Below are 22,689 nucleotides of genomic sequence, written 5' to 3' on the forward strand. Positions count from 1 at the left end.
GAAATGGTGGGGAAAAGCATGGTTTTAATAGGCCTAAATTTTGGAGGCGGGGCTTAATTTCACCTCATGCCTAGAAATCATGCTGGGCCTTCCTATTGGTGGAGGCCATATTGTTGGAGAAACGCGGTACTTTCAGGCTTGCAAGTTTCTGACAATATAAACTTACAATAAAGATTGATCTAGTGCTCCTATTTGTGCTTCTTATTTTGCAAGACTAATATTGCCTTACCTTTTTAAGAACAATTTTAAGGTCAGATTAATATAGGGCTTTCTTTTAAATCACTGTCATTTCTGTACCTTGTGAGATATTCTTGAAAAAGCAAACTTCAGAATTGGGTGAACCCAGAGGAATTGCACATATGTTATAGAGTGGAGTGTTTCTCTTCAAAATTTCAGACAGCTGTACTTTTCCCCAAGGCTGAGTCCAGACACTGTATTTCCTAAAATGAAGGAACAGACCAACAAGACAAGATGTTAGATGAAGTTTCTTCCAGTTTCTTCCATACAAAAATTGACTAGAAAGTTGAATCTTTCATCAACATTGAGAAGGAACCAAAATCTTCCTCTGCATTTTAGGGATAATGATAGTTGTAGGTCTATATTCTAGTTGTCCCACTCCCCCCACTCCAAAACACACATAACATTATGTGACTACTAAATTCAATCCATTAGCACACTAGGACTCTATTTTACATCTTGGTTCCCACTGAAGATCTTTATTGAACTTTTTCAAACCTAGGTGAATCTGGTAACTTCTCTTCTCTGTATATATTTTTATTCATAGTAATTAGTTTATAGAACTTGTAACAGAATATAATATTCCTAGTTAAATAGAAGTTTACTCCCTCATGTCCTTTCATGTTATCCTGAGAACATTCAACGGACTGTTTACATTCCTTTAGGACACTGTGTTCCTCATGGATTATCACAAAAGGTGGTATGTAGGTAGAAGGGGACATTAATGAAAATAGCAAAGCAAACATGTCTCATGTCTGATGCAGAGGTGGTATTCAGCAGGTTCTGACCAGTTCTGGAGAACCGGTAGTGGAAATTTTGAATAGTTTGGAGACCGGTAATGGAAATTTTGAGTAGTTCAGAGAACTGGCAAATACCACCTCTGACTGGCCCCACTCCCATCTATTATCTGCCTCCCAGTCCCAGCTGATCAGCTAGGTCTTCTTTTGTTGTCCTGCACAGGAGAATGGAGCTGGAAAACAGGTTACTGGAGTGGGGAGAGAATGGGGATTTTACAGTAACCTTCCCCTGTCATGCCCACCAAGCCATGACCACAGGACCGGTAGTAATTTTTTTTTTTAAATTCCACTGCTGGTCTGATGAATATGTCAGCCCTCTCCTGTATGCAGGTGGGGATAGTGCTTCCATTAATTATGCTGTTTCTCTACAAACTAAAAAAACCTTTATACTTTACCTGGTAATGTAATTGTTTAATTTCACTTTGAAGAATACATGCCTGGCCATTTTTTTTAACTTGCCACACATTTATTTTGTTTTTTAAAAATTACTCTTTCATGATTACAAATAGAATTGTTCTATATAATTTATAAGCTGAATTTTACATGCTAATTTATGGGTAAGAATTTACTTACACCTGTATACCAGGATGGTAACTATTATGGTTAGTAGATTGTTTATGCTACTCTTATATCCAATATAAATGGGTCTCACATAATATGTGTCACTTTTCTTCCTTTGCTGTAGGTATAAAAATTATCTTAAAACAATAGTGCCAGATTTCTCCCTCCCAAAATATGGAATCATCTTTGAATCTGTTTTAACTATGGATAGCTAGCGTGATTAGCAGTTGAATTCAGTGCTGATTGACTTGAGTTCAGATGCCTCATGAATCTTAAAACCTCACTTTGGGAGAAGGCTAGAGTGGTACATAAATATATTAACTTAAATATTTGCTTTCTGTTCATGCCTTCTGTTTTCCATAAGTCAATTTGGATGAGTGTCCTTTATAATCACAAACTGTACCTCAGAGCCAACACTGAGAGTCATTAGTGGCTTTTTTCCTTCTCTAAAGTGACCTCTAGCATACTCAGAACAGCTTTTGTGCTGCATATTGTACTTTTCTCTTTTTGTTTAAACATAAATTTTAGAAATTGTTCTAAAGTTGATTGAGAGTTTGGAATCTGAGGGTCATGTTTGTAGTTTTACATAAATTATATTTTATTTTAAACTTTACTCCGATGTTTCCCTCAGTTATCAAGAGCATTACTGAGAAGGGACTTAATGTCGTTCCATAAAGTCCTTTGCCTTCTCATTCTTTTCTCTTACTTTATGCTTTCCCTTTCTCTTGCCTTCCTTTAGTGTTATATTTGTTTTTAATCTTAAAAATCAGTCTGCTTATTTCACATAAGTGTTAGAACATTGTCTCTTTTATTGCTGAAACATAAGCACTCACAGCCATTTTGTATCACTCTGTATGTTAGCATTCTTTGAAAGATTTTGGAACAGTCTTAGTAGCATATGTTTCCCGTATGGCTCCCAGCTTTTGGGTTGGGAGCAGGAAGGGAGGGATTCATATCCTAATTGTCTGCTGCTTTGAAAGATTCGCGTCTCTAGCCCATCTTTAGTCTGTTTGTCAAAGCACTAATCTAAACCAGACCCACAATTCTTGAAGTGTTTCCTCCTCTTTCATAAATGAATGAATTTATTTTGAAAACGCCTGTCTTTTTTACACTCAAAGCCTCTAATGCATTCTAGATACTGCATTTTTGCCAGTCTTTTATGTGGAATATTTATTCCATTAGAGCAAAAAAAAAATTGGCATTGTACTTAAATGCCAACTGCACCATTTTGGAAAACTAAAATTTTATAGTAATCAAATTGCTCTACAAGTCATACTTGTCTCTGGAGGTATTTGGCAAGCAGAAATTCTAGTTAAAACTTTTAATGTTGCTTGCACGAGGGATAAGGGTCCTTTAACTAAAGGAAATGCTCTGTAAAATAGCAGGGTTTTTAAAATCACTTATCTACTAGGAAAATGCAGCATCAAAATTGTAGCAATATACCCAGCTGATCATTTAACTCTAATTTGCAAAACATTTATCAAAATCACAAAGAAATGGCCTCCCAAAGCATCATGTTTCTTATAGCCAAAGCAGACGTTTAATAATTAGAAGGGTTGGTTTTTTTTTTTTTTCTGTGATACTTCCTTTTAAGATTTGGACATTGTTAATTATGACTGATGTAGTAATACTGCTGGCCTAGGTTTGGCAATTAAATGTCAGATCTGATTGCTGTTCCTGCAGCATTTTGTGGCAATAAGTATTTATAGTGGAAGAGGAAGTCCTACTGTGACCACATTTTATGGCATTTCAGGAGTTGGCAGTATAAATAAAATTAACGTTCTCTGATTAAGGCACTGTGTCAGCTTCATCTATAAAAATATTTGCATTTTTAAAAACAACCAAGAACTCAAACCTCACACACACAAATATGTTGTCCTACACAGTCCACTGTGTCTGTTGTTACCTTCAAATATAATAAACATGATAATGAAAAGTAACAGCATGCAAAAACAGACTTCTTTCTATTTTTGAATTTGTTCCACTGGCAAGAAATCTCCATTTATTATTGGACTGCCTAAAATTCATATCTGTGAGTCAGCTCAAAGGGGTAAAACCAGCATTAAAACTATATTTTGATCAGGTGTTATCATCCTTGTCTTCTGGCAAATCCTACGTGTCCAATTCAAATTTCAGTTATTGGAAATAGTGTTAAACAGCTTTGATCCTAATTACTCTATGTGTAATTCTCCAGCCAAATAGTTCACCCGTTCTACCTTATAACTAGGGGAAATAACTATGATTAAAAGAGAAGGTTGATTATTTCCTTTTTATGTGCTTCTCAGTATGATGTTTACAGCTGTCAGAATGTTTGGGTGTGTAAATCGTTTCATGTTTTATTTTTACCAGGTCCATGGAGTTTTCTGACAAAACAAATTCCCTGATAGATATTTCCCTTTGACAGTTATTTAAATCTTTGTGTTTGCTAATCTACAAAGAAAATGGCAGAATTGAAATGCTGTTTCAGCATCCTTGGGAGAGCTTGGCATGTTTGAGGGAACCTGGCCAAATGCAATTGATGGATTCTGTCTCCCACAGCATGCATACTTGGTCAAAGGGAGTGGAGAATAAAAACAACTGAAAAAATAAGCTTTTTTCTTACAAAATTCACTGCTGTGGCCTGACAGCACAGGACATAGCCCTTAAGCACTGATTGGTTGCAATGAACAAACCAGAATGTGATGTCACAAAGCTTTGCCAATACTTTTCAGGTATAAGAGTTCATGGGATAGTTTAATACTGTCATCTGATACTCTGGAGAGGAGGAAGAGGATTGTGTTCCCACAATAGTTTTTTTTTTAACCTAGCTAGTGTGGTTGTGCACTGCAGAATCACTAATAAGAAGGTTTGATTTGATTAATAGTGATTGCATTGATTGTATTATGGGAACAGGGCATGGCATCCTGACTCCCAGTTTTCTTCCTCCAGACTCTCCACTTTTCCTTGCCTGTTTTTTTTTTGGGGGGGGGGGAGGATTTCTGAGCTTCTTTTCTCCAATTTGAAGCATTCTTCTTCTAAATGCTGAGCACTAAGGGCCTTCCTTTGTCTCTGTAGATGAGCCAAGCAGCAATTACTTCCTGGTTCTCCAAGGGGAAAGGATTCCTTCACAATGTAAAGTAATCATTGCTTTAGAACAGGGATGTCAAACTTGGGACGACATGTTGTCATCAAGTGATGTATCACAACTTTTTCCCCCTTTGCTAAACCAGGGGTGGGCATGGCCAGTATGTGATGCATCCAACCCATGGGCTGTGAGTTTGACACCTCTGCCTACTTCATATCTACCTCTTACATCATCTGACTCACCGGGTCAGGGACATTGTCGTTAATCAGGAAAAATCCTCATGATCAGAGTCCATCTGCTGATTTACCAATTTTCCTTTGACATTTTGTACGATTTTATTCAAGTTTTGATGTTGATTGTGTTATTCTTTGCAGATGTTATTCACACTGTGGGCCCTATAGCTCGAGGACATATTAGTGATATCCATAAAGAAGATCTGGCAAATTGCTATAAAACCTCCTTGAAACTGGCAAAGGAGAAACTCATCAGATCAATTGTAAGTATGGACTGATTGATTAATTAATTGACAAACTCAAACTCCTGCCAGGAGTTGTAACCATAACCATGTATCATAACAAAAAGTATTAAAAAGAACTTCCCATTGCAAAAGTTTATTTATTTATTAAATATTTTTTCCTCCCACCTTTATTACTTTGTAAATAACTCGCGGTGGAGAACATAACTAACATTCCTTCCTCCTCCTATTTTTCTCACAACAATCCTTTTCAGGTGGGTTGGATTGAAAGACAGTGATTGGGTCAAAAGTCACTCAGCTGGCTTTTATCCTAAGGTGGAACTAGAACATATAGTCTGCTTATTTCCAAGGCAGCACCTTATGCAGGGGTGGGTTTCTACCGGTTCTATCCACCTCTGTAGAACTGGTAGCTTTGAAGAACAGCAGACATAGAACCGGTTCTATGTCTGCTGATATTTTTGCCCACCCACCCGCCCGGGCTCTTACCTGATCTTTATTTCCTGGTTTTTCAACTTCAGCTGCCGAATGAGGCATAGCTGCAGTTAAAAAAACAAGAAAAGAGGGCTGTTTCAAAGGCTGCTTCTCGGCACGCAGCGTGCTAATGATGATTAACAGGCACGTGCCTTACAGCGGGCAGGGAAGCTCGTAAATCCCGAACTGGTAGTTAACGCTGTCGTTTCCCACCCCTGACCTTATCCACTACAGAGTTAATATAAAAAATTAAACAGATGTTAACATTGCAATATGTTAGTATCTATGCTGGGCAACTTTGATACCTGGTATGTGGATAATTGTAAGGCATGTTTCCAAAATGAAACAGTTTGTAGTTGCTTGAGTGGTATTAGCAAAAAGCAACATGGGTAAATTGTATGTTAAATAACTTAGAAAGCTGTGAAGAAAATAACAGTTAGCCCTAACTTAATGGCAACCCTAGACTTTGTAACTTTCAGCAGGAGAGTCCTCTTTCTCTGGACTTGGGTTTTCGTTTTCTTTTGATCATATTTCCAAATCATTATTGGCTGTAGCTGGCATAGAAGAACTGAGCGTGCCAAGACAAAGCATAGTGCTAGATTCTTTTTGTAACCTAAGGTTTTGTGGTACAGCTCAGTTCACTTGAGAGCTGAGTGGAAGCCAGCCATTTACAGGGCACTTAAAGAGCCTCAGCAGTTCTGCAAATAGACAGTAAATAAATCATAAAAATTAATAAGCAAGCATGGCCATCAGAGCTATTAGAAAGCATATCTAGGGCTAGACCTGACATCACATTTCAATGATATGACTCAGTGAAAAATCAAATTATTCTCTAGTAAAACAATATGAATTTCAATGAGAAAATCAGCAGCTTTCAGTAGAGCTGGTGGCCTTTCCATACATTTCCAATCAATGTTGTCTGTTAGAATCCATCATCTAATCCATCACCTATACAAGTAAATGGTTCTCAGACAACTGGCTGTAATATCTCATTTTATTCACCAAGAAACAGAAGACAATAATTCAATGGCTGAAGGAACAAGTTAAATTTCAGTTAAAAAAAGAAAGATCAAGGAAAAATTATTTTACATAGTGCATATGTTCTTCTGTTAGTGAAAAGATATAATGATGGTGGCTAGCATAAGATGAGGTTAGTAATGAGTTAGGTGGATTTGTGGAATTAACATTTATTAAATATGTTTTTTTAAAACAAAACAAAACAATAGAGCATATCCATGGGAAATAGACAAGGTATCTTGATACTGGTGGCAAATGACAGAGATAGTCTTATTAATCATTTTCAAAGAGTTTTGAAAAGTAACAAATTTCTTGTAACTGAAAATGATGCCTTACATATTAAAAATTACATAACCATTTTTTTTCTAAGAATGTTGCTGTAGGGAACCCCAAGGTGCAGTCATCCAGAATTATACTTTTATTGAACACTAGACAATCTGTGATCCATTGGATCATCATTTTATATATATTTCCTTACCTAATCAGAAAAACAGAGTACCCATGGGTGGGCAAAATATCACTGGGAGTAGGTCCTGGTGGCTTCTCCATTGAACTTTTTTTGTGGAAAGGTGGCAGTGAGCATACGAAACCTCCCTCCCAGCCTTCTACCCTCCTTGCTTCCCTCCATTTCTCCAAATTTCATTCATTCGAAATAATGGGTGAAATACTTAATTTATGTAACAATATTTTTAATATGAACTATATGCTTGGTTCTAGGAATAATCAAACATATTGTCAGATACTCATTTGATAGGAATTAGCATTCCTGTCAAACAGACAACAAATGGTCAAAATTGGGAGCGTCCTATCAAATTCTGTACCTGTCAACGGTGGTGCCCCTCAAGGCAGTGTTCTAGGACCAACTCTTTTCATTCTCTGTATAAATGACCTCTGATCATATTAAGAGCAACTGCGTTCTCTTCGCTGATGATGTACAGCTGTTCAATACCACAGACAATACTGCTACCCTTCAAAAAGATCTTGACTATGTATCAGAATGGTCAAACAAATGGCAACTTCAAATCTCAACAAATAAATGCTCTGTCCTACATATTGGCAAAAAAAATAATAATCAGAAAATAAAATACAGGCTGAATAGTCAAGACCTTGATGATGATCCAAACTCTGTCAAGGATCTTGGAGTACTCATCTCTAATAACCTAAGTGCTAGAGCCCACTGTAACTATATAGCCAAAAAGGCATTAAGAGTTGTTAACCTAATCTTATGTAGCTTTTTCTCTGGTAATATTACACTAATAACTAAAGCATACAAAACATTTGCTAGACCAATACTCAAATACAGCTCATCAGTCTGGAAACCACATTACATATCTGATATTAACACAGTTGAGAAAGTCCAGAAATATTTCACAAGAAGAGTTCTCCACTCCTTTACTTATTGTAGAATACCTTATGCCACCAGACTCGAAATTCTAGACCTAGAAAACCTTGAATTACGCCATCTTCAGTGTGATCTAAGTGTGGTATATAAAATCATACATTGCAATGACTTACCTGTCAATGAATACTTCAGCTTCAACCATAACAACACAAGAGCACACAATAGATACAAACTCAGGGTTAACCGCAACAAACTTGATTGCAGGAAATACGACTTCAGGAACAGAGTGGTCAATGTCTGGAATACTCTACCTGACTCTGTGGTTTCTCCCCCAATCCCCCAAAACTTTAACCTTAGACTGTCTGCTATTGACCTCACCCCTTTCCTAAAAGGTCTGTAGGGGGCGTGCATAAGCGCACCAACGTGCCTACCGTCCCTGTCCTTTTGTTTCTTTTATTTTTTTTATTTTTCTTATATGTATCCATGTATTCATAACTATGTTTTTACTTATACCTATTATCTTGTAAGCAATTGACAAAAATAAATAAATAAAAGCAAATAAATAAATAAATAAATTAACAAACAAAGGACCTGACCCATGTAGGATAGCTTCCTTTAATCAATTGAAAGTGAGGGTATAATATATATAGGTGTGTGTATGTGTGTATCTATCTTAATGGAAAATAATGTAGCATGATCTATTTAATTATTAAATTTATATGCTACCATCACTTTGCAAAATGACTTTGGTTGGCTTTATTTATGGATCTATTCCTGGGTTGCCTTCCATGATTGAATTGTGAATTTGGAAAGGTCCATTGAGGTCATTGAGTCCAACCAACTAAACAAAAACATGCCCAACAAATGTCTACTTGAACCCATTAAATAGATGGAAGCCATCAATTCCCTATTGCTGCTGGGTTGTAAATGGTTAGTAAAAAAAAAAAGTAATTGGTTAGTCTCATTGCATTCCAGTTTTCTTCTGTGGCACCCAGGATTATAAGCAAGTCGTTATAAGCATCTGCCTGGAAGAAAAACAAAGATGGGAGGGAGGGAAGCTGTCAACACAAATTTTCTTTCATATTCATTGTGTTGATATTGTGCAAATCTTTTGTGGTTTTTATGTTTACTATAGACATTGGGGGATAATTTCAAAAAGAAAACAGCTCATAAAATTTTAAATAATAATCCAATTGCCCGTCTCTCTGTATACATTCTAGTTTCTTTAAAAAAAAATACATAATGCAACTTAAAATACATAAAATGCATTTGTCTAGTGTTTGTGAACATCCTTTTTAGACCTTGTAAAGGTATGCTGTGCATCTATGACTTCTAGAGCAAAAGACTGCATTGTAGCTAAATTTATTACTGGCACATTCCAGTCATTAATTTGATTCATTATTTCTGAATTTAATGTTTGTACTTGTAGGTTTAAAAATCTCCACACACCCAAATACTTTGCTAGAAGCCTGTTCCTCTTTAGTGCTTGAAGTGTTTTGAAATAATGCTAATATGCTGAAACTTCTTAATACATCAAGGCTTTCTCCCTGCGTGTGTTTGACATGGGCTCAGGTTGAAATGTCAGCTAAAAGTCTGAGGTATTGTTCAGCTGAGACTCTGAGGCGTGTGTAGACAGCAAGCTCTGAACATGAAACAAAAAGGGTTATCTAAAAGGCACTGTGGAAACAGGAGATAAAGTTAGCATTCTTTCTCTTTCATTCACAAGACAGTCATTTGTCAAGACTGCTCCGAAAATGGAAAACTTTTATACAGTGGAAGAGAAAAGATATCTTTGGTACAATATAATGTGGAATAGGTTTTTTTCAAAAAAAAATATTAAAACTGAAGGCAGTTATTAATGTATAAACAACTTAGGTCCCTCTGAATTATGTAATTCATCTGAAGTTTCTGGGAGTTGGGTGGCATAAAATTTAATGAACTGTTTATTATTTATTTTTATAAGTTCTGTCTGCTGAGAATTATAGGGAGGGAGAAGGAAGAGTGAAAGAGATCTGTTTCCCCAATATCTCTCTCATACCTTATTTTTGTCTTTGCCTTTTCCTATACCCCCTTCAATTTTTTTGCTGTTCTCACTCCTTCCTGGCTCAAATGGGAATGAAGAGTGCATGGTAGCTAAAGGAAATACACAACTATGTGAGTTGATGACACTTGAAGGAATCAGAAATGCAAGTGATAACAAATGTATATATTAGTAAAATATCAGTAGGACTTCAGAATAACGCCAGAGGAAATCAGTTGGTTTAATCTGAAATGAATCTGTATCCAGTTGCATATAGATATAGACATCCAGTTCTCTTCTTTTTTCAATCAATAATATAAGTTGACAAGAAATATTTTAAAATAGTGGTAAGCTATGAGTGTAAACCTAATGGCATATTCTATAGCTTCAACAATTACCACTCCCTGTGCTTACCCTCACCCTCATCCAACCCTAACCCTTATCCTTATTTGGCTTATCCTTATGTGGCAATGCAGGTATATGACCCAAATCCATAATAATGAAAAAGAAAGAAAAGGGTGGCATATATTGTCAGGTGTAAAAGACCAGGTCCACATGTGAAGATTCAGTTAAATTGATTTATTGCTAAACAGCCTATGGACAGTAGTCCAGGTTACCTTCCTCTTATCCAGAGAAGTTAGCACCTACTTGAAATTAGATAGGGATTGATCTTAGTTCATTTATGGCTACATTGAAACTCTAGGGTGATCCCTCTTTTAACTCCACCCCCGCAGGTTCTGCCACTCCTTCTTCTACATATATTGATTTTCTGTTTCTCATTTTATCATCAACAATAAGCAATTTTTTAATATTCATTAAATATTTTTTAATTTTTATATCACATTGCAAGCAGGAAACGAAAAGTATTGGAATGACCTCTGGTTTTCCTGGAAATATTAAGGCATCAAAAAATAGGAGTGGTATTTGACAACAGGGGCCTTTATTAAATTGGTTTGTCATCTCAAACCAGTAAATTTGTTAAGATTCTTAAAATTTTTGTATGTAGTCCTCACTTACTAACCACTTATTCAGAGACCATTCAAAGTTACGAAGGCACTGAAAAAAGAGATTTAGGGCTCTCCCTCAAACTTGCACTTGTTCCAGCATCCTTGTGGTCACATGATCATGATTTGGGCATTTGGAAATTGACAGATATTTGCAACAGTCACAGCACTGGTTACACAATCAGCAATTGCAATTTTCATAGCTGGCTTCCAACAATTACATTCAGTAGGGAAAACAGCAGAAAGTTTCAAGCTGCAATGAACATAGGTGCTTAATGAACATAGGTGATTCACTAAATGACTGCAGCCAGAACTGACATAAATTGGCATGATCATGTAACATTTTACTTTATGACTGCATTACTTAGCAATGGAATTGCTGGTCCCAATTGCAATTGGTATGTGAGGCAAGGCAATGTATGAGAGAATCCAAAACCTTTTCCTTCTTTGCTACTCCTTTGGCTCATGACATATTTATGTATTTACAGTTCTATAGTCAAACTAACCAGGGTATTCTACTGTCATCGATAACGGATATCTGTGAATATCATAACCAAATTTAAGTGCACAGATTAACATCTTAATAACCCTAACCCTATCTTTAACTAGGCTTGAATCTAGAATTGCATTCATAGTGTTACAGAATGCTGACAAATAGAACAAAGTTCTATTTAAATAAATAAACTATCCTATTATGTATAGTAATATGTTTATATCAGCATGAACTATTATTACAGTATAAAGCCTCATGTGGCTATGGGCTACCTTTGCAGCAGAAGAGGTCTTTTTATGATGGAGTTCATTTGGGATTCTTCCATGCCAAAAACTACTGTTACAGAACCATATTTCTTCTAAAATAGTGTGCTTTCATCCCACTTCAGTCTGATTCGTTTTTCAAAGCTCATTGATGATTGCACTGGAATGAAAAGCTGGCAAGTAGACTGGCTCTTCGATAATTCCTCTCCAGACAAGAAGAAATCTTATCCTTGTCTACCAATGCTCCAGATGTCCTCTCCTCACAAGGAGATCCAAAGACAGTTTAGAGTTCTTGGAGATGAGGGAATAATCGTCTTGCTCAAACTGTAGTCAGTGCCTTTGAAAGGACACTAAGTTCTCATACTTCCTCTCTAATTCCTTTTGGAAATTACTTGTTAACTGCTTTACAGCTATTATTATTGTACAGCACTGAGTGTGTTTCCTTCACTCTTAAATGAGCTAAATTTTAAGAACTTTTTTAAAAATAGAGTGTTTTTTTTAAACAAAGCATCAAAGGAGTGATTTTGGAAAGTTATAAATAGACTCTGGATCCAGATAAATTTAAAATGGAATTAACTACAATGAATCCTTCCCTTGGGAAAAATGCTTTTGTTTTTATTTTTTTAAAAAATTAACAAGACTTTAAAAAATCGACATTACAGACCATTAAAAAGAACTAAAAAGTAGAACTACAGGAAACAAACATTCAAACTCAACTTACAATTACACAGTGAGGCAAAATATTTTAAACAATGGATCCAGAAATTAATTTTAAGGTTGTCTGCCTCTATAGATAGAGTGTACCTAAAAGATGTTATGAAGGAGAAACAAATTCTACCTAACAAGATCAAGACTAAGGTTGAAAGATGATTTACAAATCACAAGCCACAAGAAAGGCATGGAAAAGGTTGTTACACTAGACATACAAAAGAACTTGGCTGATGTCTTGATAAGTAAAAGATATATATATACACAATAAACCAGGATAATTGTTTTGCAGGTAGTCATGTTGACTTGGTAAAATAAAAGATGGAGTGTGGATTTTCTTGATAAGGCAAACATTAAAAAGTGGAAGAACCCTGAATACTGTGTGAGGCAGATATTTATGCATTTCTTTGCTTTCACTTAGTTGCCTAAGAAGCTGGCACACAACAGCTAAGGTATAAAAATATCGAAATTATAAAAATAGTCAAGCACGACTTCTGCTGTTCTGGTCATATGCCTAACCCCTTTGGAACTTCCTATGGCCCCAAAGGCTTGCTGAGGCCTAATCATCAACTCTGCCATCTCAACGTATGTCCAGTTTAGGCAATCATCAGAATCATCAGTATCCTGATTAACAGAATGAGCTGAATAATTTTGCCTTATTGAATTTATGAAAGAGGCTTTTTAATGTTTCGAAGAATTTAGTGAGAAACTAAGTCACTTCAAATGTTTCTTTCATTTTTCTTCACTGTATTCTTATTTTTTTCTCTTTCTCTTTTTTCATTTTTTTCCTATTTTTTCCTATTTTTTATTTTCTGCACCTTCTATGTTTTATTCTTTATTGTTTTAGTTCTTTCAGTTTGTGTTAGTTTTTACTGTAGTAGTTATAATTCTTAATAAAATTATTGTTAAAGAAAAGCTCATTGTATGACGACGGTCCCCAACCTTTCTGGCATGGGGGTGGGGGGTGGGAAGAGGGGATGGTTTTTCATGAGGGACAGACACACACAGATGCTGCTCATGTGAATGGTGCTTCCTATGCAAGGGCCCACTGCTTGTGCGAGTGGGGCTGCCAGCACAAGGACCTGCCGCTGGTGTGAGTGTGACTGCCGGCGCAAGTGCTTGACACTCGTGCAAATGGAGCTGTGAGCACAAGCGCCTGCTCCTCGCATGGCCTGGTTCTGAATGGGCCATGGCTTGGTAGTGGACAATGGCCTGGGGGTTGGGGATCCCTGTTGTCTGAGACATAGGCAACAATTTAAGGCTCAATGATTTAAATATGCATTAAGTCATGCATTTTTAATGGTTGGACAAACAGAGAGTTGAATTTCATTAAAATGTTTATTCAAAAGTATTTCCTTCTCCTTTAGAACATTTAGTACATTTTTGTAATTTGCCATTTTCAAACTGTAAACAAAACATTTTTAAGGACTCAGAAGAGAAATAGTTGAGAAAAATCAACAAGTAAGGCTTCGTTACAACATATGATTGGAGCCATCATAAAAATATGGAATGAGGCAAGAATTATTAGGAAAAGAGAAACTTGTGGAGCACACTCTGATAGTGTAGCAAAATTACAACATATTTATAAGTTTCTTTTTATTTCTTAGTTTAAAAAAATCTATGAAGTATTATTTCTTTTAAAAATAATTTTGCACATAGGAGGAAAAATCCTGATTATTATGTTTTCATCACAAGGATTCTTTTTTATAAGGTAGAACGGAATTGATTTTCTTTGTTAAATATAAGCATGTTCAGTTTTAAAGGTGACAGTTATTTAAAAAAAGAAACACTTTTGTGTATTATGAGGAAAAATATTGCTGATAACATTTAACAAACTCCCTCTAAGAATTGTTCTAGTTAGGCAGGAGCATGACAAGTGGAACGAGTGGTAAGGATTTAATAACCAGCCCTGTCAGCTCCATTGCTGCCGCCACACTGCATTGCTAGACGCTGAACAGTTGGAAACAGTAGTATTCTCAATTGGATTGCAAAATTCCCCAAAATTTAACATTGAGCTCTCACAAGTACAAGCCAGCTCCAGCACATCATTGACTTGAACATTTCTTAAGTCTTATCTCTACTTTAAGATCTAGGTTGAGAAGTACAGATAAAAATACTTGCCACTTCTAATTCAAATTAGAAGAGGAGCCAATCCCAAACTTTTGTTGTAGATGGTTTATAGTTGTACCACACAGTCAGTGTTGTGTATTTTTTATGTATTCTATGAAAATCATCTCTCAGAAACCCCAGGGAGCTTTTTCTAATGTTTGTATACAAAATTGTTTTGTTTTTTTAAGTATGGCTTTTACATAAAAACTTAAGCAAGATTGATACAAGTAAAAGGCTGGAGTTTCAGATACAAAGATAGTTCTTGTCTACTTTGGAGTTATAGAGAAACAGCACAACATGTGCACTTCCTCAGTCCTCCCAGTATGGGCACGTGGTCGTTTCAGCCTTTTAAGCAGTTAATCATCATCCAAATACTGTAAATATTTTACCATTTGCCAACCTTCTTGCTTTGGAGAAAAATGCTAGGTATTGTGCATAGAGATAAACAAGTAAAATGACTGGAAAGTTATCAGGAATTGTTTTCACTCATCTTTTCATGCACTGCCTATCTAAATTGCAAATATGAAAGGTTTCCTCCTCTCTTCCCCCTCCCATGGCTGCAGTTTTCTTTCCAAAATAAAATCCAGTGGTTTTCTTTCAAAAGCTCCATGGATTATAAGTGACACAGAGAAAAGCACTGAGCAACAATTTATGCACAATACAGTTGAATCCCTCTTTTAAATGAATAACCCTATTTCAGAGAATAGTGTACTTGGGCAGAACGAGAGTGAGCAATTTTGATTCACAAACTGTCATATTACCTGTCACTTAGCATTTTAACTGGATTTTAATTTAAATGTTATGCAAATAAATTTATATTTTGAGTGTGAGCCAGCTGTCAGCTTTCTTGGAGGCATGGTTTGATTGATGACTCAGGCCTCCACCCCTACTAACTAGCCAACTGCAGAATTTTCAAAAAAATGTTTAGATAAAAAACTTTGCTGTAAATTAAATGAATTCAAACTTAGGCAAAAGGATGACTACCACACAAATGTCATGATGGCAATCACAGCAATGAAGTCAAAGCCCTGCCCCTTTGAACATACGTTTAACCTTGAAGGATATTCAATAGAGGTGGTCTTCTATGGGACTGCTGTGACCACTGTCTTAACTCTGTTCTATAGACACTTGCTGAGTAAAAATGCAAAAGTGGAATGGTTGGTGTGGATTTATATAAGAGACAATGTTAACCCCCAGGGTTAAATGTGTAAGATGAACAGCCATATACGATAGATCGATGATAGGTAAGATGATAGATAGATAGATGAGAGAGAGATGAGAGAGAGAGAGACAGGCAGGCAGGCAAGCGAGCAGACAACATCAGCCATCACCACAACAAATGAAATTCAGTGATCACATTTTTATGTTCTCTATTTTCTGGAGAACTCTAGAAAATTAATGGAGATTAGTTGGAGCTCAATTTGTACTCATATCATGTAAAAATTAATCAAGAAAACTTAACACTTCCTTGAAAAAATAAAACAAGCTGAGGAAAAATTATCTTTGGCTCTAGGATTTTATTGATCATATTTTTTCTTTACTTATATTAAAAATAGAAATTAAAACTTTTTAAAGGCCGAATAGCTAAAAAATGAGCAACAAGAATTCAGTCATATCAGCTTCTTTCAGTTCTCTGAACTATTTTGAGCTGATGGTATTTGAACAGCAAATTAAGCACTTGCTTGTTAATTTTTGAACCCATCTATTTAACTGGATTGTCTGTTTTCCAAATGATATGTTTGTAATTCCATTTCTCCATAAGTCTCTTGTTCCATATTAAATTACCATGCATTGTGAGATATGACTGCAGCAATTATTTTCATATTTATTTTGTCTAGTTTATTTCATACTACCATTATAGCTCCATTTGTACTTATCACAAATAGGAATAATTTGTAGTTAGGTATATCTTCCCACAAATACGTATAAAGAGCCAATGACGCATATTATTACCATTTTTTGTAGAATATATAAAACAAGAAACTAGATGGAGTAATTTGAACTTTTCACTAGTTGACAAAATCTTTAGGCATTTTAGAAATAAATATTGAATAAAGATCAAGGAGTCACTGCAGATTTTAGTCCACTAGTCAGGGGTTGGTGCTCATTTCTGTTTGTAGGCCATTGAGCCAGAGTTGTTCAAAGAGGTTGCTGTTTATGTAGCGAGCATTACATCATACCACTGTGAAGAGCTTGCAGTGAAACACAGAACAGTGTTACTTTCCCACCTAAGTGATACCTGTTTATCTACTTGCATTTACATGCTTTTGAACTTCTAGGTGGGTAGGAGCTGAGGCAAGTGACGGGAGCTTACTCCATCACTCAGGGATAGGACTCAAACCACCAGAATATAGACTTTTTCTGATGTCTTCTAAGCTTCTGAGCCACTGCGCCTTTATGTATATATTTGATAATATTCTAGAAATCAATACTTTATATATTTTATACCAACATTTGTCACTGTTAGAATATAACAACCATTCTTTTTGGATAATTAGCATTTAGAATGCAGAAGAAAGAATGTATATCTAACTGAAGGGACTTAAATTTAGTAAAAATCACAAGAACTATGAGACTTTCTTTTAATTGTTCCAACAATAGCAATTTAATCTAAAAAGGCTCCTGGTGACTGCCTGGATTAGTCTCTACATTATTCTTGGCAAATTTGTTTTTGTTTAAGAAGTGGTTTGCCATTTGCTTCTTTTTCAGGCTGAGAGAGGGTGACGGGTTCAAGGTCACCCAGCTGGCTTTATGCCTAAATTGGGATTAGAACTCCACAGTCTCCCAATTTCCAGCATGATCTTTAAACCACTACACCAGACTGGTCTTTGAGATTATTATTGTATGCCACAATATCTTCAGAGGTAATTGCTTTGTTGTGCTCCATACTGCCGCTTCAACTGCTCTCCCTCTAGAAATTGCTATATTTTATTTATATAATCCTAGATAAACTTGACTGTTTGAAAAATAAACATATCTATCTCAGTAATTAAAAAAAAAGTACTTCCGACATAAGAATCTCCATTTTTTTTGCCTTTGCATTGCCCTTTGTACTTCTTGATTTCTCTGGTGTCAGTGAGTATGCTTTGAACACTTCTAATATTGAAGCTTGTGCTATAGTTTTAAAATTGTTTCAGAACTGTGGTCACCAGGCTGTCAAGCTGGTATTGAGAATTCGTTGTTGTAGGAAATTGATCTAGGCATAGTTGTTTTCCAGATTTGGTCTCCACTGTTCTATAAATATTTGTTAGACCTCAAGACCTGTCAAATAATTGTTTGGATCCTCCTCAACAGAGCCACAAGCCATTAAACAAAAGAAAAAATATTTTTATAAAACCAGTATCCTCATGGTTTAGGGCCATCTGGTCTGAATTAAAATAAATTTAAAATGTGTGTTTTCTCTCTCAAGCTCCACTTAATGGTGTTAAAATAAAACCACTTCCATCCTTTACTTTAATAATAGTTTAGCTCTCAGGGCAGAGTCATGCCATTTTATTAATGCCCTCCTTAGACTTATAATCCTTAATAATAGCTTCCATTATTTATTAGTAACATAATTAAAATATAATAAAGATAGTTAGATATTCTAAAGTGTTTGCTTGCATAGAGACCGGGCCTGCTTATTTATTTACTTCTGTGGCAATTTTTATTCTGTTTTATTCTGAAATAAAAGTAGTATTATATAGTATCTTCAACTTCTCAGGTGGTCTTCTTTCCCAGCATTGATCTAACCCAGTGGTTCTCAAATTTTTTCAGTCCACCGCCCCCTTGGTGCTACAAACTCATCCTCGGTGCCCCCCACCCAGGGGTGGGATTCAAAATTCTGTGGGCATGGCCTAATTTGAGGGTGTGGCTTGCTGGTCACATGTCTGGGTGGGTGTGGCTTGCTGGTCAAGTGACTGGCTGGCGTGGCTTGCTGGTCACATGATGGGGTAGGTGTGACTTGGTGGTCATGTGACTGGGTGGGCATGGCCAGGTGACTGGCAAACCAAATACAAGTGGTCCTCACTTAATGGCTGGTTGTTTAGCAAGTGTTCTAATTTGTGACTGGCCTCCCCAGAGATACTTGACCCGTTTTTGGAGTTTTGACATCCATGCACACACATACACACACACTCCCTTCTAACCCTGCTGGAGCAGGTCATTGCACTAGAATCAGAAAAGCATCTCTGATTAGATTCTAGCAGTGAAAAAAATCTAATCAGAGATGCTTTGCCGATTCTTGTTGATTTGTTTTATCTGTATCTCGTTATTTTATGTTGCTGAGTTGCAATGACATGTGTGTCCCTTCTTGTGCACAACCCAGAAGATTTTGTGATTCTTTGCAGCAAAAATTACCGACCTCTGGCTTTGCTCTACTTTTCAAACTGTGTTCTAGGTGCCGGCCCCACAGGTCCACCCCATTGAGCCCACTGCATTGGAGGGACCTGCCCAAGCAAGTCAAGTCAATGTGGTGAGCCTGAGAGAGGGAAAGAGGAGAGAGAGAGAGGGGGGGGGGAGAGAGAGAAGGAAGGAAGGAAGAAAAGAAAGAGAAAAGGGAAAGAAAGAAAAAGGGACAAAGAAAGAGTGGGGGATGGAAGGAAGGGGCAGAAAGAAAAAGAAATAAAGAAGGAGGGATGGAGGGAGAGAGGGAGGGAGGAGAAAGATAATGAGATATCTATTCTAGTCCAATCACCTGCTCCAGCAGGGTTAGAAGGGAGTGTGTGTGTTCTCCTCATAATTTACCAATACATTTTGGTTTTGCCTTCTTCAGAATTGGCACAGTAATACATTGAGGAAAAGTAATTTTAGGGTAGAGATCTGGTCCAATGGATCCTGTTTAAAGCCTCAACAAAATGTGAGAGCTTCCTGATATCTTGACCATGTTTTGTCCACAAAACTTTTAATAGAAGTCAAAGATGTTTCAATGTGCTGGCAAAGATGTTTCAATGTGGAAAAGGGCCTCAGTCTAAACTAGGCCTCATTCAATCTGATGCATCAGGTCTCTCTCTTTCTCTCTCTCTTTCTCTCTCCCTCCCTCCCTCCCAGACTGGCTTTGCTCTATTTTCCTAATGTGCCTGCGGAGCTGGTGCTTCGAACATGGATAGATGGATAGGTGGATAGAGAGAGAGACAGAGAGACAGACAGAGACAGACAGGCAGGTAGGTAGATAGATTGGTAGATAGATAGGTAGATAGGCTGGCAGGCCGGCTGAACTTTTGGATGAATGTATGGATAGGTAGGTAGGTAGGTAAGTAGATTGGTAGGTAAGTAGATTGGTAGGTAGGTAGGTAAGTAGAAAGGCAGGCAGGCAGGCGGGCAGGCAGGCAGACCTTTTGGTTGTATGTATGTATGTATGTATGTATGTATGGATGGATGGATGGATGGACGGACAGACAGAAAGAAAAAAAGAAAGAATGCGACAGCGGTGGCACTTTGAGAAAGTTAGTAGAGCAAAGCCAGAGTGGGAATTGAAGTTTACACAAATTGCCAAGGTTGAGAAACATGGGCTGAATATATCAACCCAGCTATTTTGGTTTGGAGTTTAGCATGCTGTTTGATTCCGGCTTAGTCATTGAATAAACCTTGGCTAAGATCTTCCTGCTCCTTAATGCAGCTGCCCCTCTGCCCCTTCTCCAGCCCACTTTGGCCAACCTCCCCGGGGCAGCGATGTAGCCGACCTCACCCTCTTTGCTTCAACCCAAGGTCCACTTCCATCAGGCCAAGCAAGGGGAGGTACTCTGCACACACTCAGAGACTCCCAACTTCAGTGAAGTGTTCCACCCATCTTTATGTTCCATCCAGGAGGAGGAAGGCATGCAGAAGCAGCCCAGACCATCGGAGGTGGAGGGAACGATCGCTTGGAAACTAAGCAAGCAAGTGCAGGACTCAATTGGAAGAACCGGGCTGCAGAGGGAGGCTAGGTTCTGGGTCCGGGACAGCCATGTAGAGCCGAACCGAACCAAGCCATGCACCTTGGAGAGCCGCAGCTGCACCCACCCGCATCCTGCTTGCAAGCCCGGCTGGCTGGAGAGGTGGAGGCCGAGCGGGCGCTGCACACTCCCTTGTTCTCTGGGGAAGGGGGCCCTAATGCTGGACCACCCACCCCTTCCACTGTATGCCTTGGGAGGGTTTTGCTTTCCGGCCTTCTGGTGCGCCTCCACCACTTCCACCAGAGAGGGCAGCCTGCAAGCTAAGGTGCCCTCTTTCCACCACCTCCCACCTCTCCCCCACAGGCATGGCAAGGCTCACTGCGCGCGGGTTCCGCATTCGAGGCGCCGGCTACGGAGCGATGAAACAGTCCATGGGCTGCATGGCCGGCAATCAGTAAGCCTGCAGGGCCGGCACCTCGAACACCCCCCTGCCAGCCCCCTTGCCTCTTACTGCCCCCGTAAGGCATCCCCCCGCCCCGCAGGGGTTGGTACTGCCCACTTTGGGAACCACTGATCTAACCCAAACTGCTTAGCATCATTATAATAGTTGCATTGCATGTTTTGAGATTGGGACTTGAATACAATTGAATATATTATCACAGCTGGTTGTTGCCATTCCTTCTGTTTGTTTGTTTGTTTGTTTTTACGGTGGGGAACAGTGAGATCCCTAAAAATTCAGTCTCCTACAGAAACAATATTTTATGCAACAGTCACCTGTTTGATCATCACTATAGCTCCCCTTTGCCACTATCTGCTTGAACTTTGTACAGAGAACCCAGAATTGAATCAGATGAATAACAGAGGGTTCAAACAGGCTGGAAAGGAAGCTTATTTATAAAATAACTGGAGGGGGTGGAAAATACTATAATCCAATACTGATACACTTTTGTCCTAAAGCACATTCTTCAGATTTTTTAAAAATGTTTCTTATTTGAGTATAAGTTTAATAATGTTATCATAATCCAAAGCTCGGACCCTAGGAAGAACCACAGCACACACACCCAATAACAAAGAGTACAACAACGTACCAGCAAACCAGTCTTTAATTTTCAGTCCAGAGCCTTGGTACATGGTGAGTAGGAACATCAAAGACCCTTGCAAAGTCAGCACTGGGAGCTTCAGCTTCCCAGCATGCCTTATAGGCAGACCACCCTTATTTTGTCCAGCCACACACACACACACCCCGGGCACCCAACATCCGGTACCAGCCTTCCTTGCCTTTCAGCAACCACAGTTCTTCCCCTCCCCTTCTGGAGCTATGTTCCAGCTCCTCGCACTGTCGGCAGCAACAGCAGTTCTTTTCCGTCTAAGTGGCCAGCTGGTGAGCCCGGCCGTCCTGGACCTCTTGCAGTAGCCACAGAGGCCTTTCCTCCTGACCAGAGGCTCGATCTACAGGCAATCAGCTGTTGAGCAGCCAGCTGACAAGTGGCAGTGGAGCACAGCACCTGGAAGTCGTGCTGCTGCAGCTGCGGTCTCCTCCGATGCTCCTGTCACTCCTGTGGCTCCATCGGCTTTGTTCGGCTACCTCACTGGCTTATTTTGGACCCCCACCCCCTCAGGTATGTCGAGCCCCAGATCAGGGCTTGACAACTTGTCCCTTAATCCGTTTTAAATTTCCATAGTTCAAATTATTTAGAAATCTTTTGCTTTCAATTAGTTTTAAATCCTTATAACTATTTGTGCTTCATTTTGATCTTGTCCCAAGCTAAAGGAACACTCACCAGATGGTCTAATTCAAGGCTGTCAAACTCGCATTGTTGCAGTGTCATCACATGACGTATTGGGACTTTTTCCCCCTTTCCTAAACTGGGTGGGCGTGGGGGGCCAGCATGTGACACATCTGACCCATAGGCCACGAGTTTGACACCCCTGATCTAATTGCTTTGCTGTTTAGAAGATCTCTGTAACTAGCCAAATAATTACTTTGCAAATGTGTGGTAATATGTAGGGTTTGGGTTGAATTCAGTGTCAGCGTTCCAACCAAACTCTGCATCCCAATTCAGCTCTCAGAGACAAAGTCCATCCAAGTAAGAATTTGTTAGAGAAGCCATATTGGCACATCTGTGAAAACCCAAATCTGAAATTGCATTTCCCCTGCTATATTAAACTCACATCCAACCCCCTTACTGATGGCCCTCAAGTCACACTCTCCAATCCACCTCCATTCTGAACTGCCACCAAATCCAGTCACTCCCCTCCAAACTTCAGTGACTTGT

The 22,689-nt window shown here is 38.2% G+C and overlaps 1 protein-coding gene across 4 annotated transcripts in view; it reads left to right on the plus strand.

Moving 5' to 3' along the window:
- The window catches only part of MACROD2 (mono-ADP ribosylhydrolase 2), a 1,143,457-nt gene that overhangs the window by 539,479 nt on the left and 581,289 nt on the right, over nt 1-22,689 (plus strand). For all 4 annotated transcript variants that reach the window (XM_087919277.1, XM_087919278.1, XM_026712814.2 and 1 more), the window contains exon 6: nt 5,034-5,155. In XM_087919277.1, coding sequence (XP_087775403.1) covers nt 5,034-5,155 — 122 coding nt within the window. The remainder of the gene's footprint in view (nt 1-5,033; nt 5,156-22,689) is intronic.

Source organism: Pseudonaja textilis, chromosome 1 (assembly GCF_049901715.1).
Source record: "Pseudonaja textilis isolate UNSWEBS1 chromosome 1, rPseTex1.2, whole genome shotgun sequence".
NCBI lineage: Eukaryota > Metazoa > Chordata > Lepidosauria > Squamata > Elapidae > Pseudonaja > Pseudonaja textilis.